The sequence below is a fragment of the Poromitra crassiceps genome (assembly GCF_964638095.1).
Source record: "Poromitra crassiceps genome assembly, chromosome: 8".
In the NCBI taxonomy this organism is placed as follows: Eukaryota; Metazoa; Chordata; class Actinopteri; order Beryciformes; family Melamphaidae; genus Poromitra; species Poromitra crassiceps.
In genome coordinates this window covers 9,689,145-9,713,298 of record NC_139629.1, presented here as the reverse complement: position 1 = coordinate 9,713,298, position 24,154 = coordinate 9,689,145, and the positions used below count along the sequence as shown (strand labels likewise).

Genomic DNA, 24,154 nt, shown 5'->3' with positions numbered 1-24,154 from the left:
AGATTATGGGCTATATCTTACGCCCAGTGCAAGTGCAAGGGCAAGGGCAAGCGTTATCTTTGATCGTTTCTAGCACTCAACATCTCCCTTTTTTATTTTAATTACCACTGGGTCAGTGCATCAAAGATGTATTTCAGTAACCCAGTGACTGGGTCAGTGCATCAAAGATGTGTTTCAGTAACCCAGTGACTGGGTCAGTGCATCAAAGATGTGTTTCAGTAACCCAGTGACTGGGTCAGTGCATCAAAGATGTGTTTCAGTAACCCAGTGACTGGGTCAGTACATCAAAGATGTGTTTCAGTAACCCAGTGACTGGGTCAGTACATCAAAGATGTGTTTCAGTAACCCAGTGACTGGGTCAGTACATCAAAGATGTGTTTCAGTAACCCAGTGACTGGGTCAGTACATCAAAGATGTGTTTCAGTAACCCAGTGACTGGGTCAGTGCATCAAAGATGTGTTTCAGTAACCCAGTGGTAATTAAAAGAAGAGTGCTAGAAAAAGACCCTTGCCCTCAACCTAAACCTAACCCTAACCTCATGACCCCATTCCTAAACCCAACCACCTCATCTGTGGTGGAATACTGTTTTTAGTGAGTCCCATAACCAAATCTCTTCATATGCTCCAAGCAGCCATTGTTGTTGTTCTCTTAAGTTTGCCCTCAATGACAGTCATGATTACCTCTTTAATTTGATGATGGTGTGAACTGTAACTAAAATGAACAGTACAAGCCCACCGTGAATATATTCAAATTTGTTGGCAGCTTGTTTCTATTTCGGGGAAGTTGGCTTTTGCTTAAAGTACACTGCTGCCTTACATAATGCTGCTCCTAGTGTTGTAGGAGGTGTCAGATGGTGTGCGTGCAGTCTGCAACTGACAGTTTGTGAAGGTGTGAGCCCGGTGAGCCAGAGGCCTTCCTGCTCCGGGGTTAATATTCATGAGGAAGTGTCATTTTAACCAGAGGCCTTCCCGCTCCGGGGTTAATATTCACGAGGAAGTGTCATTTTAACCAGAGGCCTTCCCGCTCCGGGGTTAATATTCATGAGGAAGTGTCATTTTAACCAGAGGCCTTCCCGCTCCGGGGTTAATATTCATGAGGAAGTGTCATTTTAACCAGAGGCCTTCCCGCTCCGGGGTTAATATTCATGAGGAAGTGTCATTTTAACCAGAGGCCTTCCCGCTCCGGGGTTAATATTCACGAGGAAGTGTCATTTTAACCAGAGGCCTTCCCGCTCCGGCGTTAATATTCATGAGGAAGTGTCATTTTAACCAGAGGCCTTCCCACTCCGGGGTTAATATTCATGAGGAAGTGTCATTTTAACCAGAGGCCTTCCCGCTCCGGCGTTAATATTGTAACGGCGCGAACCCGGGTCTCCAGCTTACAAGCCCAACACGTTAACCATCAAGCTAAAGGGACAATCCCTTTAGCTTAGGCTCACGTGCTTGCTCTTATCCTTAGCGACCCAGGATCGCTACACTACCTCCTCCAGTGGGAAGCGCAGCCCCTGCGCTTCAGCTTACTCCCTGCCTTACCAGCTTGGTGCAGCAACTGGTGGACGCTTTCAGCTTTCAGCTCCCTCACGCATCCCATCCGGGCTGCCTTCCGATGACCGCGCGGCCAACCCATCCCACTTCTGACACCAATGTAACGGCACAGGCGAGGCCTGTGCGCGAACCCGGGTCTCCAGCTTACAAGCCCAACACGTTAACCATCAAGCTAAAGGGACAATCCCTTTAGCTTAGGCTCACGTGCTTGCTCTTATCCTTAGCGACCCAGGATCGCTACAATATTCATGAGGAAGTGTCATTTTAACCAGAGGCCTTCCTGCTCCGGGGTTAATATTCATGAGGAAGTGTCATTTTAACCAGAGGCCTTCCCGCTCCGGGGTTAATATTCATGATGAAGTGTCATTTTAACCAGAGGTCTTCCCGCTCCGGGGTTAATATTCATGAGGAAGTGTCATTTTAACCAGAGGCCTTCCCGCTCCGGTGTTAATATTCATGAGGAAGTGTCATTTTAACCAGAGGTCTTCCCGCTCCGGGGTTAATATTCATGAGGAAGTGTCATTTTAACCAGAGGCCTTCCCGCTCCGGGGTTAATATTCATGAGGAAGTGTCATTTTAACCAGAGGCCTTCCCGCTCCGGGGTTAATATTCATGAGGAAGTGTCATTTTAACCAGAGGCCTTCCCGCTCCGGGGTTAATATTCATGAGGAAGTGTCATTTTAACCAGCACAAGACCTTGACAACCCTTGGAAGTGGCTACTTTCAATAAAGCAATTTACCCCCGGGCTGGCAGCAGGAGGTAATAATAACCTACGCTGAATGGATCAGTGGATACGGTACATACCACCCCACCACCAAGCACTGACCTCTTTCCAAAGTAAGAACAAAGACAATCGCACTTTCTCGGCTCTTAAGTGCTTCTAAACCAAGGACCTGTTCTCCCTCTGCTTGAGGTCCTTCAGGTTGTTATGCAACCACCCTGGCGCTTCATTTGTTTTGATGGGGTGAGGCGTTGTTAACCTCCCCTCCCCTCCTCGGCTGGAGAAGCTCTTGCATAAGTGATCTCATTGCGTTATCGCCGGAGGTACGGCAGTTGCATAAATATTTGAACTATAAAAAGCCCTTACCACGCTGTAGATCTGCGGCTTGCGTCTCTTAGCCAGGTCTATGATATTGATTCCGTTGTAGTAGAGGTTTTCCATGCAGCCGTGGAAGTTCTTCCTGAGGAAGGTGCCGGGTTTGCCAGGCAGCGGGATGCCTCCGAAGCTCAGCTTTGATGAAGGGAACAAAGAGCGGTGGAGACCTTAGAATACACACTATCCCGACAAGGCTGAGCATTGTTTTCTGCAACATTTTCAGATACATAAATGTTTGTTTTGCTACTGAGTATCCATGAATGATATAACACAATACATTCAATACTTGTATCTTGTATAAATGTGTGTTTTGCTACTGATTATCTATGAATAATATAACACAATACATTCAACCTAAAGTTAGTTCATGAAAGCTACATCATGGTACAATTTAGAATAAAATAGATGATAAACTGTTTTGGGGCGTGATTGACAGGTCGCCTGTCCAGTGATCACGCAGCTCGCTGATCGTGGACCAATAGCAGGCGCCGCTGCAGCTCTTCTCGTTCAAATACGGTCACTTCTGGCTCCATGATAGCCAAGATGGCGACGGTCACAATGCGAAACTCAAGGCTTCAAATCGGGAGTCCAGAAACCAATGGCTACGTCCAGAGCCATAGAATAGAAGAGTTCCGACATCTCCATTCACTCCAATGAACCAGTTTTTTTCCAGGAAGTAGAAAGTGGAACTCTTCAGTAAAAAAAGCAGCACTGTCGAGTTGCATCAAAATAGACAGTGTTGTACTTTGAAAGGGTTTTTCATCCCTTGAAATGAATCAAATTGTACATTATCGGCTTTATTTTAGCATGCAAAAGTAGCGCGAGACCCATTCCTGGCTGTTCATTGGCTAATGATTCTTGCATTTTGGTCCTCCGCTGACGCCACTCTCTTACTAGAGGACACTAGCTACGTCCATATTTTTGTACAGTCTGTTGCAGACTGGATAGACCCACCTCATAGTCCACCTCCAGCGAGTCTCCTTCCCCTTTGGTGCGGAAGTGGTGCGTGTGGGAGTCCACGGTGAGGTTCACCTGCTTGTTGAAACGCTCGATCTGGACGGAGTGCCAGTGCTGGTCGTCCAGCAGGCTGCCCAAAGTGACGGCCACACGCCCGCTGCTGAACCTCAGCCTGGTGTCGTCTGCAACACAAACAGCACTGTGGTGATAGGGTGCCCAGGTAGTGCAGAGGTAGATTCCCTGCCTACCAACACGAGGGTTGCAGGTTCGACCCCTGTGTTACCTCCGGCTTGGTCGAGCGTCCATACAGACACAATTGGCAGTGTCTGCGGGTGGAAAGCCGGATTAAGGGTATGTGTCCTGGTCGCTGCAGTAGTGCCTCCTCTGCTCGGTCGTGGCGCCTGTTCGGGGGGGAGGGGAACTGGGGGGAACAGTGTGATCCTCCCATCCTGCTGGTAGTATACAAATCTCCCCAGATTGGCAGAGGGGGTGGAGCAACGACCAAGTACAATTGGGGAGAAAATGGGAGAGAAATCAGAAAAATCTTGATAAAAAACAAAACAGAAAACACACACACACGCACACGCACACGCACGCACACACAACAGCATGGTGAAAACACCTACTAGCAGCTCGCAGCTAAATTGAAGGGAGCCAGTCAATTGAGCTCAGGTGCACTGGTAATTGGAACAGCAAGGATACACACCCATGTACACACACACACACACACACACACCTATGTACACACACACACGCACGCACGCACACACGCACACACACACACACACACACACACACAGGACAGTGTAATAGTCACGTTTTCCAGCGTGACTGTATTCACCTTATTCTTTGCCCATACAAGGACGCTTCTCCATGACGTCATTTTGTAATCGTCTTTCCGGTTCTAGACATGGAAGTAGATTACGCCTACCGTAGTCATTTTTAGACTTGCCAAAAAGCTGTTTTCAAGCAAAAATTTTTTTTTTTTTAAAGTTTTAATATTTTTCGAGTGAGAACGTAACGTATATGTGACCAGTTTATCAGAATAAAAACATGGAAATAAATATTTGGAAATATTTAACGAGCAGCAACGACTGAGAGCTGGCTGTGCTGACCGGCGGTCGGACTAGCTATCTGTCAAACCCTACTGTAGGCTACTGGCAGTGAGAAAACACTGTCCACGTGCTTTTGTAACTAACGTTAAATGTCGACCGGGTACAGCCATCGGCTCCTCGCAGCAGTAACGCTATGCACATGTAACTGAAGTTGGCCGCAGTGTAGCTTAATTCTGAATGTTGCCAAACTTCATTCATTCATAGTGACGTTTTGTTTTGAAATTGGCCGCCAACTAGCGCTGAACTGTAAGAACAAATACAATTGCGTGTAACGCGGAAGAGAGAAAAAGTGGGCGTGGTGAATAAGGTGAATTAACCCTTTAAACTCTGCCTGTACCTGTACAGCATGATATGGGCCAGGTTTCGCTCACTGTATAGCGATCACTTTTATTGGAGAGTCACAAGAGAATTCACATTTTCCAGTGATACCCACTAAGTCATTGTAGCTGGCAGGCAAATTTAAATAATAAATTGAATTTATAATGGTGATTTAATTGAGCTGCCAAAACAACATGGCATTTCAGATTTAAATGTAACACTCAGCAGACATGTGGGGCTCAGATGACATGGAATAAACTTGTCTTGCTTAGGTTTGAAGCGATTTCAGGTTTGGCACACTCAGTATATAAACCAGGGATGGGCAACTTTGATGATAGAGAGGTCCACACAAAAAATTCCTCGCTACCAGAGGGCCAGATTGTGACCGTGCACTTCCACCAGTAGCCTACTGTAACACCATCACTCCCAATTATAGCTACTAATTTGATGAAAAGGACTGGTAATCAAAGTTTATTATACCAACATTTATATTTTTCATATTCAAATTTAGTAATTCTTCCATTCAGATGACACCAGAAACTTTGCTCTAGCTTTAAAACAGCCCGCTACAGCAATTTGATGGGGTACATCACCCCAAATATGTGATATTAATCAGATTAGTAACGTTGCATGTGCAATATGCATCCTGGATATAGTTTGTTACAATAGCGTTAGCTCAAATGCTAATGTTAAACAGTATGTGGATGGACAATGCTAATGCCATTAGCGCCATGTTCTGGGTTGTACAGTAAAATAAAAACACAGATTTTGGTGGTCGTCCTAAACCTAACAACATTTTTTTGTGTGGAAATTGACCCAAGGGCCACACTGAGTGAGGTCGGGGGGCCGCCAGTTGCCCACCCCTGATATAAACAGTCGTCTATATGAACACTTTCACAGCACTAATGTGGAGATAGGTGTGGCTAAGCAAGACTATATTAACTGAAGCGGTTTGAAACAGCAGCTAAATGTGCAAATAGAGATCATGTTTTTCTTTGTTCACCTTCTAATCTCCCTACGGGGAAAATTAAGAGTAAATTAAGTTGAGTTGTAACAGAAAATGTCTATTTGTAGTCAGCGATGCAGCGGTAATTAAAAAGCTGGGTAAACTATTATCAAGCAACAACATGATATAAAAAATATATATTCTACTTTCATAAAAGCCTTTTTCATCATAACTATGCCAGTTTGATATTTGCTGTGGCCAATGTGCACTGTGCATTCTATCTATCTATCTATCTATCTATCTATCTATCTATCTATCCATCTATCTATCTATCTATCTATCTATCTCTCTATCTATCTCTCTATCTATCTATCTGCCTTCCACTGTTATTTGTATTGATATGATGTTACCTTTGTGTGATTTATGGGGAACTGAATGTCATGTCTTCCTCTGATGGATATTTGACTTAAATGTGTAACTTGATGTGTATTCCTTTTCTCTGTGTTTTCTCTCTGTAACTTGAAGAAAATTAGACGCTCTTGTATCTGTCACATACTGGGGGTGTGGCACTTGGGCATTGAGTGGCAACCCGCACCCTCTAATAGATGTGAAAGTAGAACCTAAAGTTGAACCTATTATCCAATGAGGACTTCCCACCTGGTTTAGGTTGACTATATAACCAGTTGCTTCATGTCTTTGTCCATTTTGACTCTGATGAAGACACAATATTGTTGAAACATTAGTCACCTGTGTGTTTGCATAATTACAAGCTGTGAATCTATCAGTGTGCTCCAGTCCCTCCTTTGTCTCCTTGAGGCTTGCTGTCTTTAAACTGAGAAGCACCTGATCCAGCTGCATTTTGCTGGAAGATGTGCGGAGAACCCGTTTCCTTCATGTCAGTTTGATGGTACGTCCTCATACAGTAGCTACATGATGAATTCCTGTGGCTCTAAACAGGCAGGTAACAGGTGTGTGCTTCTCACCCAGGTTGAGGTAGAGGGCCAGTTTTCCTCGGTGCAGCTCCAGAGTGATGTAGTCCCCCCTCTGCCCCTCTCCGTGGAGCAGAACCCCCTCGGCCTGCCGGCTCTTGAAGCGCAGAGCGATCACGTCCTTCACCGTCGACATGGACTTCTGGTTGAACCGGTACAGCAGGGAGCTTCTTCCATCAAAGTCCGCCACGTACGATTCTGGGGGGATCAGAGAAATCAAAGAATTCAACGCAGTCCCCCGTAGAAACGCCTCGAACGCTCAATCACTACTGAACTTGCCATTCCCTTTTCTGAGTGGAGCTGATTCTTCTATTCATGTGAGTGGAAATGGCTTTTACAAAAACCTCTGATTGGTACTTTGTTGCACTTGCTACTGTACTACTTTTTCCACACATTATTATTATTATTATTATTATTATTATTATTATTATTATTATTATTATTATTATATCACAATTCTTCTGGCATTGATGTGAATCGCAGTGCTGATTATGTGGATATGTTCTCAGTGGAAAAATACACAGTAGCGTGCTACAACACAAGCAATTTTGAAGCTGTGGCTGTTTTTCTTCAGCAGCAAAAACCGGACTATTTCAATATATAGCGCGTTCTCCAACATACAGTACATCTGCAACTTTCATGCTGAGCGGAGGGAGGCTGATGTAGAGAGAGAGAGAAAAAAAAGAGGCTTGGTACACTATATAAAAAGAGAAAAAAATGTCTGTGTTTAGCTGAATTATTGAAACAGACTTAGACAGAGGGGAGTTTAGCTGTCATATTTCAATTAGTATTATCTAGGGATGGGATGATATGCTTATCTTACAATATGATTCAACATGCAATATGGGCTTCCTGATTCGATACAACCCTGGCACAATGTAATAATAAATAAAAGTTCAATGATGACAGAGTATAATGGTGCATAATTATGTTTATTTCACAGCCACAAATGTTTCTAGCGATGCCATTGTCTTGCAACAATTTCAAAATGTCATTACAAAGTGCAAATAATATAATGTCGTTGTGATTAGTACAACAGAATAAATTTGAGCTAATGTCAAAATTAATTTTTCTGCCCCACGATACGTGTTGTCACATCTTTATATTGTGATATATAGAATGTTGCTACATACCATCCCATCCCTATTATTACCCCATTGTCAATAATAACCAACATTTTTATTTATTTATGTAAGACTGAGTGGCTAATTGAATTGACATCAAAATGATTTTCTTTCTGGGCACACCGAGAGATAGTGCAGGAATATATTTGATATCTTGTTAAATGTCAGTTTAATATATGAGGCACATAAGAGGTGAATCGCTTACATGCATAGTTCTTTGTGAAAATTCGACTAAAGACATGCACTACTTACTGCTGATGACCCACTTTCACAGATCTTAACTGTTATCAATGTCAAATATATTAGCAATTATTTCAAGTTGTAAAGCCAACCATCATGCTAATTATATGTAACCTCTCAATATTTAATTGATCGTACTTGGGTTATATGCATACTTGTAAATCATTTAAACGACTTATAAAAACTCTGCCGCTCCGATCAGCGAGCTTCGCCAGAGATGATTATGACCCCATTAGAAAGTCCCGGGGCTTTCTTCTTGCAAGTGCTCCTTCATCATCTTTTGACACATGCAGCGGTTACGGGCGGATCGCAGGCTTTTCCCCCCTAACTCTACTCTTTTGTTTGCTGTGGAAAGACACCGGGGGGTTTCATTTTGCGGGTAAATTGAAAAATAAGGGCCAAATCATGCAGCATTTATTAGCACAGCACACATCCATCCAACATTAATACGGGGACTCGTGCTGTGGAACGGCTGGGCATTATAAAACTGCTCACTCAGGGATAATTATAACTGTCTTTCACAGTGCAGTAACTCACTGGCTCATCCAGTTAGTGCTGCTTCACAATGTGTGGGAGGCGTACCCAGTGACTCCCCTTTATTTTATTTAGCAGCGCCCAGGAAGAGGCCACCTCTCAACTTGGGGGCTTGTCGTTGTCTGTCTCTATTAGCTGCTGGCATAGCGTCTGCTCAGCAGCTGATGTTTTCAAGCATGATAGCCTTGGAGCCCGAATTAACATCCCCCCCCCCGCCCTCCCCAACTATCTGCCACTTTCTATGTCCTCTAACATCATTCCTGAAGACAAAGATAACTCAATGAGATCAGAGAAAATATGCCGCAAAGTCCTTCAAACGTGTTGACTGTGACTCTGGGACAAAGTTGCTGTACAGTAGCTAATTAAAATCCTACTATCAATAACTGTAAAAGAAAAGAAAGAAAATAAAGAAAAAAGAAAAAAGAACAAACTACTTTACAACTCTATTCCTTCAGGAAATTGTAGCTGTCATAGATTGCATTGCATAGTTGGATTTCTCTATTGTTTCTCTATTATAGTCGCTTTGGATAAAAGCATCTGCCAAATGACGTAATGTAATGTAATGTAATGTAATGTAAAAGACTATCCCTCATTGAACCTAATTTATTTCCCGGCTGCACTAGGCTTGATGAATACATTACCTGTGGGGAATCCACTTTGTCAGCATTGTCAGCAGCATTTGAGAACATGAAGGGCTTTTCAGATGCATTTAGCAGTGCAGAATGCACGTGTGACCAATGGGCTTTCCTCTTTTCCATAGACAATAGTTGATCATTTAACCCCTTCCATGTGTTAGTATAACTCCAGCCTTTTCTGTATAACTGAATTCGACTTACGTCTGGGCGATATGGACCAAAAATCACATCTCTGTATTTTTAGGCTGAATGGCAATACCGTACACAGTATGTTGATACAAAGTGGGGTATGGTAAATGCACTGTATTTATAGAGCACATTTTATATACGGTAGTCTATCGACTACCCAGAGCGCTTTTACATGAATACCTCACATTCACCCATTCACACTCACTTTCACACACCGACGGCGCGCAGCCATGCAAGGCGCTAACTGCTCGTTGGGAGCAGTTAGGGGTTCAGTGTCTTGCTCAAGGACACTTTGACACACTACCGGGAGGAGCCAGCCTCGAACCAGGAACCTTCCGATTACCCAGGCGACAGCTCTATCTCTTGAGCTAATGCTGCCCCTAAAAGTAAAATTTGCCCCTAAAAGTAAAATTCCATTTGTAAGTCAAAGCCATATGTAGGGCTGGGTGATATGGATAAAATCAAATATATTTTCTTGACCTAATACATCAATATCGATATTACGACAATACTGTATGACTATTGGTGCTTTCACAAAATAGATAAATAATCATCCGTAATGTTGATATATTGACTAAGTGGGTAAAGGCAAATCATTGAACAGCTAGAACAGTCTGGTAGGTTCAGAGAAAATGTTATCACTTGACTGTAATGCAGCCTTTACAACCAGGAAAATATAACACATTACAATATCCAAAATCTAAGAGAATATCTAGACTGATCACAATATCGATATACTGTAATATCGATATAATGTCCAGCCGTACTTCGACTATGTGGGGGTAAGTGAAGTGTTTGCTGTATAATGGACTCTTGGGTGTGGTGTGCGTGTAGCATTACTCACTGTAGGAGCAGCCATACACCTCCACTCTGAGGCCCAGCCAGCCGCTGGGGTTCCAGGCCAGAGGGATGAAACGCAGGAAACGGGTTCTGACAGAATGGGACAGCTTGTTCTGGACGACGGCCTCCGAATTCACGTTCCCTCCAAACCTCTGTTGGTCCAGAGAAACACATGGATTGATATTACTGTAGATCAGACAGATATGCTGTATGTGGTGGCAGTTTGCTTGAATAAAAGACTGACAGACTGGGAGAACCGAGTTGTCTTTCTATCCACCTTATTTTTGGCGGCCATTTTGCCTTACGTTAACTATGGGTTCTATTTCCGGTGTAACCAATTTAGATAATCCCCAGCCCCCGACAAAAAACACGTCTAGAGGATTTTACCCTTTTACAGCAGAGCCATTCTGCTCTGCGTTCGGGTGCTGGGATAACGTAATGCATTGTGGGTAGTCGGCTACTAACTGTGGCTAATGTTAGCGGCTAGCTAGCTATGTTACATGGCAGTAAAACGCCACCAAATTGATTTAACTTTTAACCATTTCGAGTAACACACATTTCGAGTTTCCATACGGACCTCCAGCGTTGGTTAGTTGTTTATAACGTGACTATATTTATAACTTTTATAACGGACTCCAGCTTCCGGTTTATAATTCGGGTCGCGGCAACAATGAGTCACGCTAAACCGGACCTTGTACCCACGATTCTTTTTTACAGTGGGGCATTCAAAAATAAGGTGGATAGGTTCAATGTTTGCAAACACAAGGTTGGACCACATAATGCAAAGAAAAACTTTTTGTCTGCCTGCTTTGTTTGTATGCTCCAGCACTCAGGGCCGAACGCACAGAATTAAAGTTTCAACAACTTGTATTGCAGAACTGTCAAGGTCACTTTCCCAGGCTGCAAGGCACAGAACAAAACAAGGCCTTAAACTAGGCCTACTTTCTGTAACACATAACGCATAGTACTTATCTATCTATCTATCTATCTATCTATCTATTTATCTATCTATCTATCTATCTATCTATCTATCTATCTATCTCTCTATCTATCTATCTATCTATCTATCTATCTATCTATATATCTCTCTATCTATCTATCTGCCTTCCACTGTTATTTGTATTGATATGATGTTACCTTTGTGTGATTTATGAGGAACTGAATGTCATGTCTTCCTCTGATGGATATTTGACTTAAATGTGTAACTTGATGTGTATTCCTTTTCTCTGTGTTTTCTCTGTAACTTGAAGAAAATTAGACACTCTTGTGTCTGTCACATACTGGGGGTGTGGCACTTGGGCATTGAGTGGCAACCCGCACCCTCTAATAGATGTGAAAGTAGAACCTAAAGTTGAACCTATTATCCAATGAGGACTTCCCACCTGGTTTAGGTTGACTATATAACCAGTTGCTTCAGTTGCATGTCTTTGTCCATTTTGACTCTGATGATCTATAAAATTGAGTATGTGGGCGATATTTATGTTTGTTTGTATGTTTCAATTCTGTGTCCGGCCACAGCTACGCCGTTTCAAGTGCGATCGGGCTGAAACTTTCAAGGGGTGTAAAGGGCACCAGTGTGGGTGACCTGACAGAGCAAACTCCTGCTGAGAAAAAGCAAACTTCATGGGCCAGGGGAGCTACTGACCCCAAGGGCAGAACATGCTGCTAGGACAGGCGAGGACGAGCTATGGGCGAGGCCGCGTGCGTAGCGTAGGTTAATGTTATGGACTTTCGTGGCAAAGTGGCAAACTGGCATTTTAGTGGAGGCAAGTGTTCTCTTGCCTACACCCGTTTGGTATTTTGATATTTTGGTGATTCGGCGCGAACGTACTGTAGCGGGTTTGTCAGTCGCAAAGCTAGCAAGCAAGCTTGGTGTTAAGGATTACCGGGATTTGCGCTTTTGCCGCCCACCTGCTAAGACCAGGCCAAAGGTGCATGGCACAGTCATGTTCAGTGCTATTCTCATGGCTTTACTAAGAGATGCATGCATTGATCCTATTCAGAGAGAGAGGAGCTTAGTGACCCTGTTTATGGATTATATGTTGGCCAATTTGTCTTTGATGTAAATCCCTCGAGCAGGGAAAATATATATATTAGCAGCATGGATTAGGGATTGTGGAGGAGAATAGATGTCAGGGACTGGCTGGTTGTTGGTCCCTCCTCGGGTAGCCAAGCGTTCCCTGCAGGTTCCCCGCCAACTTCGGTTTGGCTCTTCGCCTAATACCACTGAACCGTTTCCTTCATTGAGCAACAGTTCTCCAAGGACCACAGCAACACAGTCACCACATGTGTTATCTCGTCCCGAGAGAATTTAATTGAAGGTGCTTGCTTGTGGCGATTCATCTCCCACACAAGGACATCAGCTTACTCTTGGGAGAAGCTACCCTAATGTGGCGGAATGATTCTGGACTGTTCTCTCCATCGCCAAACTTTCGGAGCGCACTGAATTCAAAAGGTGCAAGGAGGCAATTTGATTGGTCATGACTGATGGCAACCCCTACCACACTCATAATGTATTCCTCCAACACAATTACCAAACGCCATTTGCGACACTGTGCGCCTTGCACCATTGACTCTGCACTTCATTTCTGTCATGTGCCATTGATAAACATACATAGGTTCAGGGCCGGTTCCAGAACAAGATGACTAGGGATGCATCCTAGATAGGAAGGGGTGCAGATGCCCGGCCGAAGGCTCAAGGACATGTTATTTTACTAAAAATAATGCATTTTACCATCATTTCAAGTAGAATGATACCACCCAAGCAAGAATATTTCAAGTGTTTCAAGTGCTTTACTGAAATATTTGGACCATATAATGATAATACAATTATCTCAACCTTAAAAGGTTACATATAGGTGCCAAAAAGCCATAAATTCACATCAAAGAACAAAGACAAACAACAATTATAATTCAAGTTTAAACAGTAAGTGTGCAGCTGCAGCATTTATTAAAAAAATAATAATAATAATAATACTTTTCAACTGAGCATGCAGACAATTAAAATAAGGGTGCAATGCATGCTTTTGCACCCCCGTAGAACCGGGCTTGTTATGCTAACGTCTGTTATGCTAACATCTGTTATGCTAACCATGACTACGTTTAGACGGCCGATTCACTGGAAAACTAGGAATTGAGGATTCAGGTGAAGTAGCCCATGATAAGTCGAGATCGTTGGCTGTGCGCTCCTTTTTCCTCGCTAATACTTATTAAGCATGCATACAATATGCTGCATAGGCTGCATGCTAACAGTGTAATGTAGCACACACTATACTGAGATAGTAGGCCACTTTCAGAATTGCAATTATTATTATCCAAAGGAAGAATTTGCATGAATTCAGCGGAGCCTACTTGAACAGTCAACTAGCGCACAATAGTTAAAATGTCCACTTCCCCAAAATATGCATTCAGGCAATGATGGATAATTGGAAAATCGGATGTAGTCTCACTGCTGTATGGGTGTTAGTGTTGAAAGGACGTATTTTAATTGCTTTCTGTTCGCCCTTTTGGTGGGTGTTGGAGAGCAGCGCTACAAACTGGATAGCAAATGATGAGTAAATTAGTAAAGTGAAGTGACAAAACTTTGAGCAAAATCGGCATCATGGCAATAACTAGGAAAAGAGAGAGACAGAGAGACAGATAGAGAGAGAGAGAGAAAGAGAGAGAGAGAAAGAGAGAGAGAGAGAATACCTTAAGTGCACCTTGAAAGGCATGGAGGTAAAGTGCAATGCAACTTTAATGTCTAGTCATCTCATTGATTATAATCCGGCTTCAAAGACACAATTTGTCCAAAGTTTGCAATGACCTTGAATAGTAATAGCTTTTATTTATAACCACTAGTGCAAGTGACCCTTAATATTGTATTGCAAATACTGGCTCCTTGTGATAAACTTCAAGCATCATTTTAATGATAATGTTCCAACCTTAGTGAAAGGGGTGTGATTCTCAGCTCTGGTCCTTTCTATGTGGAGTTTGCACACATGTTCTCACATGTGTGCTTTGGGTTTCCTTTCCTCCATGTTCTCCGGTTCCCCCCCTCAGTCCAAAGACATGCAGGTCAAGTGAATCGGAGACTCTAAATTGGCCATAGACGGCGTGTCTGCTCTGTAATGGACTGGCGACACGCCCTGGGTCACTGCCTTATACCCACTGCATGCTGGGATAAACCCACCCCCCCCCTCCCCCGCCGAGACCCTGAATAGAATCAAGCATGTACTGTACAGAAAATTACTGAATGGTATTACACATAATTCTTTGAACATTTAATCGAAAAATAATTGTGTCGCCTTAAGTGTGTGTAGCCCGACGCTTAAAAAAACATCAACTTTCCATAATCCCATAAGACTAGACTATTTTAAATCTGCCAAAAGCTACGCCTTTCCCCAGAGTGCTCCTTGTTGTTATGAATCGGAAAAAATATGCAACGATACCTCCTCCCGATTATGACGTGGAGATGAAGCAGAGTCTCCGGGCCTGAGGGTGCAGAGGAGCTCCCAGAGGGCCGCAGGGCTGAGGTGAGTCAGTGTCCACATAAACAGTCCTAACCCCACAGTGACTTCATTATTTCTATTCCTGTATCGACTGTGGAGACGCCGCCCTCCCCGCTCATTAAGACTCTTTACTCTTCTTCTCCGGTGATGAGCTCCGTCCTTGTGGTTTGAACCAGATGAGTGTGTCGTCGCGCGCAATGATGTCCCCAGGCAGGCTGGTCCTCACATGACACACATGATGTCTCCAGGTAGGCTGGTCCTCACATGACACACGTGATGTCCCCAAGCAGGCTGGTCCTCACATGACACACATGATGTCCCCAGGCAGGCTGGTCCTCACATGACACACATGATGTCCCCAAGCAGGCTGGTCCTCACATGACACAGGTGATGTCCCCAGGCAGGCTGGTCCTCACATGACACACATGATGTCCCCAAGCAGGCTGGTCCTCACATGACACACGTGATGTCCCCAAGCAGGCTGGTCCTCACATGACACACATGATCTCTCCAGGTAGGCTGGTCCTCACATGACACACGTGATGTCCCCAAGCAGGCTGGTCCTCACATGACACACGTGATGTCCCCAGGCAGGCTGGTCCTCACATGACACACATGATGTCCCCAAGCAGGCTGGTCCTCACATGACACACGTGATGTCCCCAGGCAGGCTGGTCCTCACATGACACACATGATGTCCCCAAGCAGGCTGGTCCTCACATGACACACGTGATGTCCCCAGGCAGGCTGGTCCTCACATGACACACATGATGTCCCCAGGCAGGCTGGTCCTCACATGACACACATGATGTCCCCAAGCAGGCTGGTCCTCACATGACACACGTGATGTCCCCAAGCAGGCTGGTCCTCACATGACACACATGAGGTTGTACTTTAATGGGCACAAATGTACACACTGCAGGCCTTCTTTCTCAATTCAGAATTACTGCTATCTGATTTTTTTAAAGTGACTGTTCATATTTGTGACAGGAACTGGTGTTCTGGTTTTACACACACACACACACACACACACACACACACACACACACACACACACACACACACACACACACACACACACACACACACACACACACACACACACACACACACGCCAATAAGCCAATAAGAAAATCACATGGTAATTAACCAAATTGATATTCATTGCAATGAATTGCATGGTAATGCATGACAAAACTGCCATTTAGTAATATGACCTATTTGAGATATACTGTTGTGAGAGATTTTTAATTGGGATTGTCTATGAATCATTACTTTAGTAGACAACAGATTTGTGGATCAAAATGACTCAGAATCAAGATACGTTCAGCTGCAGCACAGACGCACACAGCCTTACAAACCATGATATGGAAGTGAAATGTATTTACCAGAGAAACTGCAAGAAAATCCTTTGAAATAACTCGAGTTTTGCCGACTGAAAGGAACATCCAATACATGTAAGTATTGACAGGGCGGGGGTAGCTTGTAGTGTTTACATGACAAACCGTCTCCCCAGGCCTTGCAGAGGAGCAGTGTGGTGCTGTGCAGGGCCCCTGCCGCACAGCGGAAACTGGCTACATGTCGTGGAAAGAGAGCACCTGAGTGTCCTGGTTACCCGGCTTACAGCGGGGCTAAGACAGCAAAACTCTCCCCCGGGGGAAACGTAAGCGCTCCTTGATTCGGCTGCCTCCGATTTTCCGCTACAGTTGCACATAGGCAAACATCAGTGAAGGAAATCTATTATTTACTGCCTTCAGTGAGGCGGAAAAAAACAGAAGAGCACCTGGGACACCAACTTTGAGGGAAGTGAGAGATACCACTCTATCATCTATCTATCGCAAACCATGTACCGTTACTTCAGCATGAGGCATGACTTATCGTTATATTGTACAAGAAGAATGCACTCTGTTTTCTATTGAAGTATACTAGTGCTGTAACAAAGCTCAAACACTCTCATCTGTGTTCAAATAAACTATATACCAGCAAACTAATATTTGTGTTGTCAACATTGCAAACACATTCAGAATAAACCTGGAAAAGCATGAGAATTAGGGCTGCAACTAACAATACTTTTTTTTCCCCATTATCGATTCATCTGTCAATTATTTTCTCGATTAATCGATTAGTTGTTTAGTCTATCAAATGTAAGATTCAGATTTCGGATTCAGATTCACTTGAATAGCCACAGTAAGTAATCAGATCAAATGCTTCCCCAGCCTTACATGCTGCTTGCTGTCAGTCAGCAAGTCTGTGGACAGAGTCAGGCATGCCCAGCTGGAAGATCAGAGAGATATTCAGTTTACTGTAATAGAGGAGTAAATAAACCAGAAAATATTCACATTTACTGTAAGAAGCTGGAATCAGAGAATTTAGACCGTTTTTTCTTTTCTTAACCCTAGAACACTAACGTGATTTAAAGTCACACCATCACTAACGTCGGGTGTATTTCACCCGATGCAATATACCCCATAAAACATACTTCTCATCAAAATATCTTAAAGTACAACAATACATGGCAAATTGAGGTACTCTTCTTTTGTTTTTAAATGTGAAATATCACAAAAAACACAAAAAAGTTTATTATGGGGGACAATATAAAAAATATGTCAAATTCGGGGAAAATGAGGTAATCGTTATAAAAAAATCCCCCCCCCCAAAAAAAAACAGGAGCTCCCAACTTCTCCTTCGGTCCACCCATTCATGGGACTTGTGTGGTGAAAAAAAAAAAAAAAGTCACCACAATACCATTAACCCTAACCCGAAGATATTTTACCCTCTATCACTTACGTCGGGTGAAAATCACCCGAACACATAGCCGGTAGAAAAAACCATGAATGGGAGCAGGGAAACAAACCTACATTCAATGACGTCAGTGAGCATCCTGAAGGTACCTAAGGACCCGCCCACCCCAGACAGCAGCAAGACAATGAAAATCACGTGAATTAAATTGTCCGGGTGAAAATCACCCGACGTTAGTGTTCTAGGGTTAAGAAAATACTCAAACCGATTATCGAAATAGTTGTCGATTAACTTAATGACAACTAATCGATGTTTTTGACCGCTCTAATGAGACAATTATAACATTTATGCTGACACAAATGCTGTATGAATGGCCGTGGTAATATCTCCAATGAACAGGATTACTCCGCTGAGGCATTACATGACATAATTTCAATGTCAGCATGTTTAGGCGACTTAGGCGAATACACTTTCCGCCCTGAATGCATCAAGCTGAGGCCTCCATATGAAGGCCAGCCACCTCGGAGAGCCGAATGGATTCAGTCAGGGGAAGAAGATCCATGACCAATTAAAAATTCAACACCCTCAAGTTATTTGCCGGGAATAAGTCACGGCGAGGTTCTTCATCAATTAGATCCATGGACGATCCCCATTGACCAGCGACGCTCTAAGCCACCCAATCTTCACATGGTAATAGACTCCATATTGATCACCTGTGGGCTGTCCAAGCCTCCATGTAACGGAGGAGCGGAGAACAGATGAGGCATGAAGAGGACTGGAGGAGGAGAAATACAACGATCCAGCTGACCATTAGCAGGTTAGCCAGAGGTAAAGGGAAGAGAGACAAAAGGAGAGAAAAGCCGCTCACTTGCCTCAAATGAGACGTGTTGGACGGGGGAAGCAGCATGGACGCTATAAAGCCGTATCGCAGCACGCAGCATCGAAACGCCGCAGCGCCGTGCAAATCTGCATTAAATGGAAGCTCGCACCGTCGTCGTTGTTGTGCCGCCTCTTCCGCATTTGCATGCAGGCCGACCGACGCTGCAGCTGCTCTGGCCTTTCATACTCTTTGATCTCGGGACTTGGAGAAAATTACCAGCAGCATGTCAATGAACAATGACTACACCCCCCCCAACCCCCAACCCCCACCCCCGCCAAAGTTCTCTTTCTCCATTGCTTCCTCCAACTTGCAGGAGGGGTTGGGGGGGGGGGTTTGGGGGTGTTGGCAACTCTTTCAGGAAAAAGTACCTTGTGCCAACTTCAAAAGGCTCTGGCACCTTTCACGGTGAATTAGGATGAGTTGAAGCCTCTGAAAGCTCTGTAGCACAATAGGTTGAACGAGAGTGACACTCTCCTCTTATGAAGGGCGAAGTGTTTCGGCGAAAAGGGGGAAGGAAAACCCCCCAGAGAGGATTCAAATGAAAGGTTTAATGAAGAGAAATAAATGCGTGTGACCGGGAGTAGCGCCCGGAACAAATGCATGTTTAATTCCATCACATGAATTATATATAATAATTAGATAGCATAGGAAATTGGCCATTTGATATGCTATACTTTTGAATTGAGACAAGCTATTAGACTAAGGTTATATGACAGTTCTCTTCTTTGCACATATGGATATACATGTAATAGCATTCACCATTCATTCATTTCATGCCTGGCGCTTCCTGCGCCTTTACACACACACAAGCCATGGGGGGAAAAAGAGAAGAAACACGAGATACGCAGCGCCCGCTCGGGATCGAACGCCCTTGAACATAGAGACCCTGCGGAGCGCGTCATCATTCAGAAACCACGCCCAAAACGGGGGAAAACACTCCAACTTACTTCCTTGACAGCTCGATCCACATTTTTCTTCTCGCCAATTCTCAATGGCTTCCTTGTTTTGCTCGGGAGTACAAAAAAACTTTAATTTGCGATTTTTTACATTTGTGGTGTGCGCAGCCCCACCACACAACAGCTTTTAGCTATGTTTAATTCAAGGAAAATGACGCTGGTGGATGGGAGTGAATGGAGCGCTTTCCCCCGTGATGGGCGTGGCCTATTTCATGCAGTGTCTCTATGCTCAGGAAACCCGTCTATAATTACTGTTCACACACCTGTCTGGCTTTCAGCTAATTCAGAGGTGTGGCTGCCAAACCTACATTTACCATGTTCAGGTGACTGTATCGGCTTCATGTCCAATGTGTTCATTAATTTTGCATTGTCCCGTCCAAATAAACAAATAAAGTAAAGCTGACCTGCAAAGCCAAAGCCAGCAGCTCGACTCGTCATGTCTGTAAAACTCACATTCAAGTGGATGTCGCGTTTTTCATATCACCATTATAGTGACCAAAATTATCACGGTTATCAGTATTATTGCGTTATTGTCAATCAAATCAATCAAAAAGTACTGAAACACTCACTGAAATCGTTTTGCAAAGGCTGCACGCCTGCATCTGTGAGACTGTTGCTAACTTTAGTTGATGGTGGACAGTATTTACCGTGTTTTTCAAAGCGCTGTAATCACGGTAACACGGTAATCATGGCAACACGGTTTTAATGACAATTAACATTTGAAACGGTAATACTAGCCACCAGGAATTGTATCGCGGTTGATCATTAAAGCGGTAATCGTTTCACCCCTAATGTATAGGACCAGTAACCTGCTTCCTATTAGAAAACCTGAGTTTCCGAATTGTTAAAACCACACACCTCACATGTTTCACTTCATCCCTTCACCTTCAATCTGCCACAGACGCGGCATTTACATTTCTACTGAAGTATATCTAAGTACAGCGAGCTGGCAGGAAAAGCAGAACTGATATGACACCTCCAGACATGAAGGCGTCTAAAAGCATCTTTGGGAATAGAAAAGACACTGATAGCGGCAAGGCAGGCACTCAGGAATCCCTTTCACTCAGCACTTCTTTCCCGAGTAGAATCAAAGTTGAACTGTCACTACATGACAAGGCCCTTAACATGAGGATGACTGAAGGTATCGGAGTGATGTGTGACAATTCCAATCCTGAGGAAGCTTTGGCATGTCAGCGTATAGGCACCATTACAAACATATTGATCGAAAGGCTTTCAAAGATGAGGCGGTGTTCCAAAAGATGGAGATGCTACAAAGGAGATGATAATGGAAAATTCCCAAATATACCAGGAGAAATGTGCTACGTACTGGCTATCTAATCGTGTCTTTATAAGTCCGCACACTGCAAGGTCGGTTGAGTAAACCAGTTCCTGCTGGAAGAGCACTTGTTGCTAGATTAGCCAATGACTGCAGAATGGTTTGGAGTGCCAGAGTAGAAATGCAATATGCAGAGAGAGAAGCACTGCTCCGAGGTATTCAGCCCCTCCGGCTCTCAATGACACAATTTACAATAACAACTCTGCACAGTCCTGCTTGCTTTTGAGGAAAGGACATTTCTCCATCGACACAGCTACACAATTTTATAATTTGTGATTATCCGTATCTCTGTCCCTCACGGTGAACCGAAGAAGACGCGTGAATGCTTTCAAGAAGAACGGTCCCCTTACACTGCTGAGCCAACACAAGAGCTCAGACGCTGACTCGCGCTTTTCTTTATGGTCAGAGGTCTATTTAGCAATGTCATTTCCCCCCTTCATCTTCCTCTGCGAGCCGACGCATCACACAGTCGGGATTTAGCACATCGCCGCTTTGTCGGATGAAGGCTGCAAACTAAAAGAACCATCTCCATGTTCTCATAATACAGTATTGGTAGTGACTGTTCCTGGCATTACTTGGATGTGAACCGCGCCGCTGACTGGAGCCTTGAAAGTGGTGCCCCAAATCAAATCCAAGTTCAACAACAAACAAAAGATCGACTGTGGGTTCCTCTTACTGATATCATGAAACGGTGATGCTCAGTGCATTCCAGGAGTTATTTTGGGATGAAGTGTGGTACTTTACTTTTTTGGTGAACCCACTTTCCCTCAACGTGTCTCATCTGCATCTACTTCAGGTGGAAATCTCTCAGAATGCCATTTGAGTACCCCAGAGAAGGGCTATGAATATGTTGCATTTGGCCGTGGGTTATACATGTTTATACAACAGTTAGTTCTGGCCGAGCAATTTGATTGGACAAGAGGCATTCCATGAGTGCTAATATACAGTATAACAGCACTATGGTGCTTCACTGTGCATGTATTCACTCTGCTTCACAGGTGTTGTAATATTACCTTGATTACTGTAGGTTGCATTCACACTGTGTTTTTCTGTGCACCCCTTACCTGGGGCCTGTACTACAAAGCAAGATTAGTGGTTTAGCAAGGTAACTTCAGGTTTAAACCTGGTTTAGCCGTACTACAAAGCAAGTTAACTTCTTACCAACATATATTTCCATAGCAACTTATGCTTCACACTTAACCTGGTCCGCAGCAGGTTAAGTTGCAAGGATAAGATTAGACCTTAAATACACCGCCCACGAACCAATCAAATCAGCAGTTTGGAAAAATGGCCAACCCCTTTCTGGATGAGTTTCCCATCTAGGAAGGAGCACGAATTGTAATGTTGAATTAATCAAGGACGAATAATTTAATTAAGCCCTACTTACCACTTTGGAATATGTTTTTATATATTCATTTTAATGCTCTCAAGTAGCCTAGATACGTTGTTTGACCCCGCTGATCGATTGCAGCTGAATAGTGAGTGGAGAAATATCACTAAACCGGCATAAAAAGGTTACATAAACGTCTCCAAAGCGCACGGTGCCGTGTGCGCAACGGAGCTGAGACTGACGTTGGGTTGGAATTGAAATGGTCATAGCCTACATGCTAGAATAGCCTACTACATCTAAGCAATTTAATATGGGATCACCTGCACATATCATCATCATGATGATTAATCATCTTAATCATATTAAGATGATTCATATCTAGGCTACTCCTGCATTTTGCAGCTGCAACTGTGTTGCTTTTGGCCTGTATGATGTGATTGAACTTCATATTTCCAGCATCATTATATGAAATATGGAGATATGCGCTCTGCTGACAATAGCCTATAGGCTATATGTGACCACAAAATAGGCGATTTTTTATAAATGAAATCTATGCCCGCACGTACCGTGTCGATTCAGTTCAGAAGCATTTATTTTATTTTATTATCATTCTTTTTTTTATTGATTAGCCTATAGGAATTATTCAATCAAATAGCCTAATAATGATCTCAGATGTGTTTAGTCGCACAGTGCGACTAAACACATCATGAGATCATTATTATTCATTGAGACTAAATGGTCTATACATACGGATTTTGGACTGAGATAGATTACACATTGCTTCCACAAAAGACTGTAGATAGAGAGCTGTAGATAGCCTACGAAACCGCTCTTCAAAGAAATTACTGGTGTGGATAAAAGTGGTCACTTTAGTTTAGACAGTCATTCGGGAACAGTAATAATATCCAACGCAGATTTGTATTTGCGGTTTCAATAAATGAGGAAATAGGCGTGTCTGGCGCTGTCAGAGTTGGAGCAGTCCATATTGCACTGTGATTGGCAGTTGTTAAAAACCACGCCTCTTTTGGTAAGGGGTTGGCTCCGAGCTGACAGCTCCAGTGCACGGGCATTTTCATGTGCACGAGCTGTCAGCTAGATTAGAAAAACCTGGTTCGTGTTAACGAGTGGCAATCGACGTTCGTAGTACAAGTTAACTACAATCGAGCTGATCTGGTTTAGACAAACCAGATCAAGGGACAGATCCTGGATCTTCTTATACAACATTCGTAGTACAGGCCCCTGGGTCCAGACCTTTGAATCCGCCTACTCCACCGAGTTGAGTTTGGACAAGTTGACAATTCAGCCTGATATCAGGCTAGGAGCCAACTGCAGTTATTATTTTCCTTTGAATTTTGCTCAAACTTTCAAAGAAAAGCAAATCTGTCTCTAAATTGGTCAAAATCGATATGCTGTCGCCCCCTAGCCCCATAGCAATCAAATCTCTGTCTAGAAAGAAATCTGGAAGATATAGATGATGTTTTAGCACTATAAAGGCCATAACTGGATGTTACATGTCCATGGAAACTCATTTCACACCTATGATTGCTCACATACCTTTACAAACAACTGTGTGATTTCCTGCACATAAAACATGAGATATGTTTGTGGATGAACTGAAAGCTATAACACGCTTCTGTATTCCTGTGTAATGCAGTCAAATCATGGATATGAAGTAAGAGAAGTAAGAGGAATGGAAACGAGAGACGAGGTGTGTGGGTGTGTGCTTACAAGTGCATTTCAACAAAGATTGAATGGCCATCATCTGTATCCACGCTGATTATTTCTTATTATTTCATACTATATAATACTGCAAGTAAGAGGAAATGTGAGATACGTGTGAGCGTAACAATGCATTCCAAGAATAGTATGCCTGAATTCATGATGATGAAAACTAG

At 43.5% G+C, this 24,154-nt stretch overlaps 1 protein-coding gene across 1 annotated transcript in view; it reads right to left on the bottom strand.

The window, feature by feature from the left end:
• LOC310781154 (contactin-associated protein-like 5) overlaps positions 1-24,154 on the bottom strand; it is a gene marked incomplete at its 5' end in the record, with an annotated part of 138,645 nt that overhangs the window by 55,098 nt on the left and 59,393 nt on the right. Inside the window, 4 exons of the mRNA XM_083641697.1 lie at positions 2,633-2,776; positions 3,596-3,780; positions 6,961-7,164; positions 10,533-10,680. Of these exons, the coding sequence (XP_083497823.1) occupies positions 2,633-2,776; positions 3,596-3,780; positions 6,961-7,164; positions 10,533-10,680 (681 nt within the window). The remainder of the gene's footprint in view (positions 1-2,632; positions 2,777-3,595; positions 3,781-6,960; positions 7,165-10,532; positions 10,681-24,154) is intronic.